General features: G+C 41.0%; 1 protein-coding gene across 2 annotated transcripts; it reads right to left on the reverse strand.

Annotated features, from left to right (window-relative positions):
- Nucleotides 1-569: 569 nt before the first annotated feature.
- TMED2 (transmembrane p24 trafficking protein 2) lies at nt 570-8,576 on the reverse strand. 2 transcript variants are annotated; one of them, XM_073313181.1, is made up of 5 exons: nt 8,321-8,576; nt 5,894-6,086; nt 5,433-5,453; nt 3,158-3,265; nt 570-1,322 (listed from the first exon to the last, which is right to left on the reverse strand). In XM_073313181.1, the coding sequence occupies exons 1-5, from the start codon at nt 8,498-8,500 to the stop codon at nt 1,198-1,200; spliced, it is 627 nt and encodes a 208-aa protein (XP_073169282.1). In that variant the 5' UTR covers nt 8,501-8,576; the 3' UTR covers nt 570-1,197. The 2 variants fall into 2 exon arrangements, with proteins under 2 accessions (XP_073169282.1, XP_073169283.1); XM_073313182.1 differs by lacking the exon at nt 5,433-5,453 and having other exon boundaries at nt 8,321-8,569.
- Between the last annotated feature and the right edge of the window lie 339 nt (nt 8,577-8,915).

Genomic DNA, 8,915 nt, shown 5'->3' on the forward strand with positions numbered 1-8,915 from the left:
AATTAATTGTACAAAACGGTTGTGTGTTACTTGTAGACCTTCCCCCCCCCCCTCTTGAAAAGACCCCATCCCATTCCAAAAAAAAAAAAAAAGAAAAAAAAAGAAAAAGATTACAACTAATATACATCAGTCACAACATAATCCTGGATCAGCACCCACACCATAAACGAGTCTTTAAATTTTTTAAACCCAGCATCAGATACCAAGAAAATAAAGTAATTGTTTATACAAAAAATGAAATCCACATGTGCCTGAAATAAAGAAAAAACACACCAGTACCTAGCATTATGCTAATTAGGACCAGATAATGGCAGAAAATACCACTTAAAATAAGGGCTGCATAGCATTGCAATAAACCCCAAGAACCATTAACCCTTTGGCATCAGAAATCCAGATTTCCTGAACACTGGTGCATTCTGCAATAGTGCCAACAGTATGAGCTTCAGACCTGCAAGCACTATGAGGTTAATAACTACTGTTTGCCAAGACACTGCACACAACTGGCTTTGATAGTTATAAACCTGTGAAACTGAAGCCACATAATTGTCTGGTAATAAAAGGAAAGCATGTATTTTAATATCAATGTTTAATTAAAAAGAATGTAGGGAACAAATCAATGTAATTAAGATCATTACGGTGGATTTTTTTTGTGACCAAGTATGCATACTACAATGGAAATGCCAGCTGTCTTCTATTCATTATCAGTCATATTAGAATGAAGTTCTGCTTCATTTGCCCTTCTGGGCAGTACATGAAAGTGAAGAGGGGATTATTTTCATTCCATAATGTCTACTGCAGGATTAAAGATGTGAAGAATGCAAATAGTCACTTTAGGACCTTTCACTGTTTCCCTAAACAGAATTGCAATTAATTATGAAAACAGAAAAAAATTAGAAAAAGACAGTAACGTTGCTTATTACTACGTTTGAATTATAGCATTTGCAGTCTGTTTAGACCTCGCTTAGCATAAAGACTAGGCAGATTTCAAGTGAAAAAATTATGCCAATTAAGTGACAAGATATTTTAACACAGCTTTTGCTACAGAAGATATATAAAAACATTTCATTTTAACTAGGAACTTAAGCAAATAAGTTTTATAGTTCAGAAATTAGGGTTTAGAAACTAAATGATATTGTTTTGTGACCAAGATGTTTGGTAGATAGTAAAGTGAGTGTTTGGGATCATGAGGAAAAGTTCTTAAACAACTCTTCGGACTTCAAAAAATCTCTTCAGGTAGTAGATTTGTCCCAGTGTCATGGCAACTAGTACAAGTGCTTCAAAGAATGACCAGAGGACCACTCTGCTGTTTGTGTTGTCATTAACTGTTGGAGAAAAAACAGAAGTATATGATTACTAAAATATTTAAATAAGTATGGCGTAAGGTATTAAATAAGGTCTATATGGTTATGACGGCAAGCACTATACACATCTGTACATTCATCCATACAACCCTTAGAATGCTGGCGTACTCTGCAGTCACAGCCAAGTGGTCTAGGATGACTGTGTTACTCTCTAAAAGGTCAATAAAGCTGACAGACAGGACACATCACTCTAAAATTACAGCTACAAAAGGGTTATAAGATCTAAAGGTCCAAGCAGAATTTGCCAGTTACATGTCCATTTTTCCAATCCAAGGGGCAATTTTCCTACTGGAATTATTTCAGACACCAGAAGCTCTTTCAATCTCAGTCATGAGTTGCAGCACCTTTCAATGCCCTATCCCATCTCCATGAGAATGCTTACTAACCCAGACTAAGTTTGATGGCCGCACCTGGTACCTTACTCCAGATTTACTCCCCTGCTTTTTTCCCCTTTAGTGCAACAATTGCATTTCCTAACTTCACAATATCAAGTCTATCAATCCACTGTTCTACAGAGTCAGTACCATTTCCAATATTGATAAAACAAAAATACAGCCAACTACCACTAAAACTGGTTAGTTTACACATACTGCAAAGCATTTGTACTGTAAACATTTAAAGAGTTCACTGGCATGTCAAGAATGAGCTGTTACTCTCAGGTAAAATTCTAGAATAATGCTGGTAGTAACAGCAGCAAACTGTTTGAGTCATGTGACAACTAGTTTGCCACTGCATTTAAAACACTCTCTCCTAGAGCCTAATGTTATACCATCATATCTTCTATATCCTTTAAAAAAAAAAAAACAGCATAATAGACACTGTTAGGAAGACAGAAACTGGATATGGATATCTAGTTCACAAAACGTTAGGTCAATTCTTTTGCAGTAATCATTATTGCTTGAAGAAAGCATGAAGACACATTCTTCCTGGATGTGAAATTATGAACACGGACCACAACTGCTAGAACCAGTGTAATGAAATGCAGCAATGGAAGAATTTAATAATTGGATTTTGTTTGATGGATGTCCCCTCAGGAATCTGCCTCATTTTCCCCAAGCCTTTGATTATGTTTCTCTTTATGAAAAACTATCAAGGTAATTTTGAATCCATGAGGATAAGGAGACATTGATGTTAATGTACATTTATAAATTCAGCCCTAAAGTAGTGGAAAATTATATGTATTGAATCTTTTTAAAAATTAAGTTCCTATACAGAAAGTTCTAACGTACAGTTATGTGTTTCACAGGAAAACAGATTTTCCCTTTATTTGTACTGTATTTATTCTATCTGCCAATTCTATTTAAGTAGTGGGGATTGCGTCTTAGACCCTGTTCACCTTCCTCACATGAGCAGCAATAGTTCCACTAATGTCCAAAGGCCTATCTCTGCATAAGGAAGACAAGGTGAATTAGGCTCAATTACAGCAAAGCAAGCCAGACTTATTTTATGAATGAAATAATGCATCCATCTACCACCAGAAAATGTATCACTGACCTTGAGACATTCATGAACATACCATTTACTAATTACAAATAGTTCCTGCTTTATCTTTCAAATTTTACACTGGCAAAGCAGATATACATTTTGCATAACAGAATTTTTTAGTTACACTAGGGACAACCAGGTTTAAAGAAAGAAATGAAGTGATATGACATTGAGATCCTATCATGCTAGCAGAACTTGAGAGTTTTAAAATTCTCAAATAACCAAATGTAGTTTCTAGATACTTTCCCTAAAGCTCAAAATATCCAACATTTAAGAAAAAAACAGCATGCAAGTCAAAGAAAGCCACATACTTGCTCTGTGTATTCTCTCACGAACTTCCATGTACTCCTGTTCATGCTTTACAGCTGTCATGGCCACTGCTAACTCATTAATCATCTCTTCTAGCTTGTTCTGATGAGCTGCAGAATAATTTTAAAAGATGTCAGAAAGGCTGTATTACTGACATATCAAAAACAGCTTCTCCTGAAAGTGGATGAATAGTTATATTTAATTCCATACTATGGTTAGTTTTGTAAAATGTAGTCTATACAGCTGAAAACTTTTCAACCTTGTCGGAAAAGATTGTTCGATAAGTAAATCTGATATTGACAATGATGGGAACAATATTTCTAAGAATCTCAGAGTCAGGTTCACAGGTTTCTTCCTTTACAATTTTATTTTACATTTGGGTAGGCCTCCTTCTCCATGGTATCTAACTTGGAGGCCAGGGCAGGGCTGACCAATTTTATAGTCAACACAGATCAGTGACATTCAACATATATATACACACACACTTTTCCAGAGAAGCAGGGTGCAAAATTTATCTGATCATATCAAATCAGTACAATATTGTGCTAATGCCTGTCCTGCTAGGATTACCTTCACTATACGTCCTTCAAACACATTCTCTTAAATAGTACAGAGCTTTAATGCTAATTTGCCAACAGCACAGCAACTGAGAATTTAGTTTAAACTTGTGATGTTGGCTAAACAAGATAAGTTTCTGAAGAGATGTGTTTGGCTACTCCTCTTGTGACCTTCCTTTGTAGTTGACATATGGGATAAAACAAGTTCTGAAGGAAGACACCTTTCCTTCCAAGTACTGGCATGACATGACAGTGGCCTGATAATGGAAGAGGAAAACACCACCAGATGATTATCATAGAACAATGGCTTGAGGTGGCTCACCAGATGCTGGGAGCAAGACAGCTAGTATTTAGTTTGGATGTCAGATGACAGTAGGATACAGTTTACTGCCTTCAGTGCTGAGAGCAATGTGCAACTCTGTAACATTTAGATTAATAAAGTGTACTTATCAGAATTCTCTAGCACCAAGAACTTCAAGTCACTCCCCCAAACGTTGACCTCTGCTACTAACAGTTCAGATATCTTGCAGGAATTATCTACAAGTTCAGGACAATTCATGGGACATTTAAGGACAATACTTGGGAGCCACCATACTATTACCTTTGCTTGTAAATGGCAGATATTTTAGATGCAGCCTTAAATGCTACATGAAGGACCTTTTTCTTTCAGCAATAAGAGAAAGAAGAAGGCTGTTCAAAAGCCACACTTTTTTTAGGAAGGAGGAAATAACTCATGAGTTATGAATTCTGTCACCAAAAAAACCCTTTATAGTTGCCTGAGCAATACTGACCTTACCTTACAGATATCAAGATACACCACCCATTCTCATGGCCAGCTGGCTACTGCAATATGGGTAGCTTATTAGTAAGAACAAAGATCACTACTGTATGGATTGTTTAAACATGCTGAAAAGATACTTGCTTACAGGCAAACATCTGCCTTAAGCTGAAGAAACTAGACTTGTGTCAGTATTCTGCATGATAGGTGTGCTATTCACAGACTTGAGAGAATCTTTTAACTATCTCTTATGAATAAGAACTCAGTTAGAAAATTGTTAAATATTTCAAGAAAACGTCAAGCACTCACTTCACACATGGGTTACATATCTGCTATAATAGAAGACAAAAGGTAATACTGTCTTCTTGCTAATTACTGTACTGTAGCATGATTTTCTAAATTTTATGATTCAGTCTGTTTCCCAAAACCTTAATTGAATTCTACAGTAAATGACATCTGTTGTAATTTTTCACTTACAGGTTATGCATTAGCTGTAAGATTATATTACAAGGAATATAATATGGTTCATTCCCCTCCAAAATGCTCTCAATTCCCCATGCCCACTTTAATACCAGAAAGCAAAACAACAACCATGAAATATCTAAAGTTACTAGGTGTTCAGTATTTTAAATTGAATTCTATTTAACAAAAACTCCTGATTATGTCTCCTGCTAGCCATAAATAACCCCCTGAAGACAAATCTTCATTAACAGTTTAAGGGCCTGATCCTGAGAGATGCTAAGCACCCAGACCTCACAATAGAAGCTGCAGGTGCCCAGCATCTATCAAGATCAGACCTTCATTTTGTGTAGTTTATTAAAAAGACATTCTCATGCTAACAAACAGATGTTAGAGAAGAGGAAAAGCACAAGTTAGATGTTAGTAAATAAACATATGCAAAAGACAAGATGCTAATGAGCTTTCAAAAAGCAGTACACATACCATCCCAGGTATCTCCACCACCTAGGGAAAAGTGTAAGAGATGAACAGAGTACAGGACAAAAAGCTGCAGATAAACCAGTAATTTACATGGCTAGGAGAAAATTACATATTAGCACACTTATCAAAGAATTCAATTAATGCATGTAGTAATCTACACAGCGCTGAGCACCTCAACTGGAAGTGTGAAACTTAGGAAAAGACTAAAGAATGAAAGCATTAGTTCCTGCAGGCAGCAGAACGATTCCCAGTCATTTTGCATTATGTTGTATAGTAGTGTCTAAAAATATTTAGACCCAGTTGTAGCTGCTCAAGAAAATGACAAACTAAAGTGACTAAATGAGATAAGAATTCTGAGATTTCTTGTACAGTACTTCGGAAGGATGTGTGCAGAGAAAAGCTTCTAAGTTTAGTGTTTCAAGGTCACAAATCAGAACCATTTTCCTTCCAGAAGTTCTTCTCACCTTCTGTCTCCATGTCTTGCCCTTTTGGAGCTTCTCCAATATCAATAGTGAACATCACTATCTTAGGAGTCATGGTGGACATTCTGTTGCTAAAGCAAAACTTGTAAGTTCCATCCATATGAGCAGCAAATGTGTATTTTCCACTGGACTCTCGGTCTCCTTTATAAATCCCTTTATTATCAGGCCCTGTAATCTGGGGGCAAAAAAAGAAATTTCACTACTCTGTGTGTGTGTCTTGAAATCATGCATTTAGAAAAAGCAAATTTAAACTAAACTCATGATATTCTATCTGGACACAGCACTCCTACAATTGATATGCAATACCAACAGAATCTATATAATCTCTTACGTCCCACAACCAAAAAGCAGTATGACATTTTTCTATCTGCATTAGAACCTTTCAGAAAACACCTCTGTAACGTGATGCAAATGGCTTTTTAACTGCCAAGACTTGCATTATCTTTCAACGGTCAAGATGAACATTATCTTATGTTTACTTTTGGATGCTAAACACAGAACCCTAACCTCCATTTCTGTCAGGAAAGTAAATGAGAAACTAACTTACTTGTTTTGACAAATCACTATTGTTTAAGTATACGATTCTGTGCTGCTGTAGGTGCCATTTTTAGGATATAACTGAACCAGTGTACTGACAACTTGTGGTCATTAAGATGTTAAGGCTCTTGTTTGCCAAAAGTAGAGTGTTGAAACTTGCGTCTTGGCCTTGTTTCATTACATTCTGCTGCCCTAGATATCGTGAGTTTAAACTGCATTTAATACTTTTCCTCAATACCTCTCCTATCTATTGTATAATGTCACTGCATAACTGCAAAAAGCACCAAGAAGAGGTATTGCTACATCTAGTCATTCCACTCACAAAATCACCCTCAGTATTGTCCTTCTTTATTATATCTCACATCCTCTTGAGAAAGCGCTCAAGATAAGCCTAATATTTGCCATGTTCTACTTCAAAGCTGACTGCATCTGTGGTTGGTTAAGAGATTCCATTTGTAGACTGAAGTGTCTTTGGGATTCTTTGAGATGAAGTGTGTACATTATTCTCCTACTGACCTGGATTTCTTTGGGGGGAGGGCAAGAGGGGGAAGGTGTTAAAAAAATTAACAGCCCACGATTCATAACATGTCAGTCAAATCCAACTAAGTTAAGTCCAAATTCATGCATCAAAACTAGGAAACTGCTGTGGGCCCCCCAAACTAATCAGCACTATTCTGTAAGAAACATCCCCTACCACATCCCCTGCTTATTTTGAAAGCTTTCAAAAGAGGATGTGGGATAGAGAAAGGAAGGAAGGTTTTAAGAGGGTGGTTTTGAAAGTGCAGTTACTAGACATAGTAGTGCCTTTTCCAGGTGCTTTCTGCAGTTATATTGACAATAGAGAGCAGTTGGCCTTGGGCAACTTGATCTGCAGATGTAATTTAGCCTCTTCTGGGGGAATTTGGACATCTCAAGTTACCAGCAGCAGAGACCATGACCTAGCGTGAGTGCGATAGTGCTTCTGCCAAGTAGAAATTTGGCAGGTAAGCCTGGCATATAAAGAAATGCCAGTGACCAAAGAGAGAGCTATATGAACATTCCAGCCAATTGTGATTAATACATATCTGTCTTCGGATTTATCTCCACCAGGGCAACTCCCATCATCACTCTCCCTACCTTCATAGCTCTGAGCTCTCCCCATTACTAGCCATTAGGCTACTAACTGCTCAGGGTGCAAACTCTCTTCCATTCCCCCCCACCCCGGGCTGTCAGTAGCTTCACATCCTTGCTCTCACCCGCCTACCCCCACCCAATGGTTACACTCAGAATCCCCTCACACCACAATAGGGCACATCCATACACTGCCCTGGCCCTTAAAGGATCCTGCTTTTACCCTTGATAAGATAGAGCCTGATACAGCTCTGCTCCCTGATGCCAAAAAGCTTCACTTTGCCTCATCAAGGCATTAGTTTATCATCCTCTCTTCAGCACGGGCAGATGGGAAGCTAGGCTGGGCTCTGCTCAAGACATTCCATGCGCCCTGGAGTGAGCCAATACCAGAAGCTGAACCCTCATCCCACCTGAACAGCTGCGCCGCCCCCCCACCCCCAGCCATGGCTAGCCCCTCTTACACTTTAGAAACCAACAGCCCCACAAGCTCAAGGCAATGGCCAAAAACGCCGCCCCTGGCCGCCAGCCATGATGAGAGCCCATCGCTCTCACCTACAGCACGGATCACCCCCTCCATGGCATGGCCTGCCTCGGCCTACCCCCCCCCACTCCCCCCGCCAAGGTCAGTCCACAGCCCCAGCTCTCCCTGCAGATCCGCTCCCCACGTCCCGCTCTCGTCCCCTCTCTCCTCACGGGGCCGAGACCCCCGGTTCCCCCCCTCTCTTTACCCGCCCCCGGCCTGCCCGCCCTCCCCCGCCTCACCTCCACGTCGATGTCCAGGAAGCCCCCCTCGGCCACCTCGAAGATGAGCCCCATCTTGGTGCCAGACGGGACCCGCTCCAGGAAACACTCCTCCGCGTGCGCGTCGATGCTCACGAAGTAGCCGGCAGCCGGGGCTGAGAGCGCGGCCAGCAGCGCCAGCACCGCCCTCACCGGCGACATGGCGGAGCCAAGGGGGACCGAGCGGCGCGGCAGAAGGGGGACTCTTCCTGCTCACAGCCCGCCCCTTCCGGGGCACGGGGCCGCCGCTCATAGGCCAGGACAGACCCACTGCCACGTATAGGCTGCGCTACGGTGGCCACCGAGGGACACGCCACGGTGGGCGGTGCCAATCCGTGAGGTGCAGAGTTTGGGGGGAGGTAAGCGGAATCCGCGCTGCGCAGGGGGCGGTACGGTACCCGACAGGGCCAATCCGCGCAACGTGGGGAACGGCCGGGGGCCGGAAGGGGACAATCCGCGCAGCGGGATTAGAAAGGGCCCGTCAGAGGTCTATGAGGAGCGAGTCTGGATCAGGGATCTGTGAGACCCGGATGGGGATGTCAGCGCACAAAGGGGCCCCGCGGGACGGGGCAGGAGC

The sequence above is a fragment of the Lepidochelys kempii genome, chromosome 15, assembly GCF_965140265.1.
Source record: "Lepidochelys kempii isolate rLepKem1 chromosome 15, rLepKem1.hap2, whole genome shotgun sequence".
Classification (NCBI taxonomy): Eukaryota; Metazoa; Chordata; order Testudines; family Cheloniidae; genus Lepidochelys; species Lepidochelys kempii.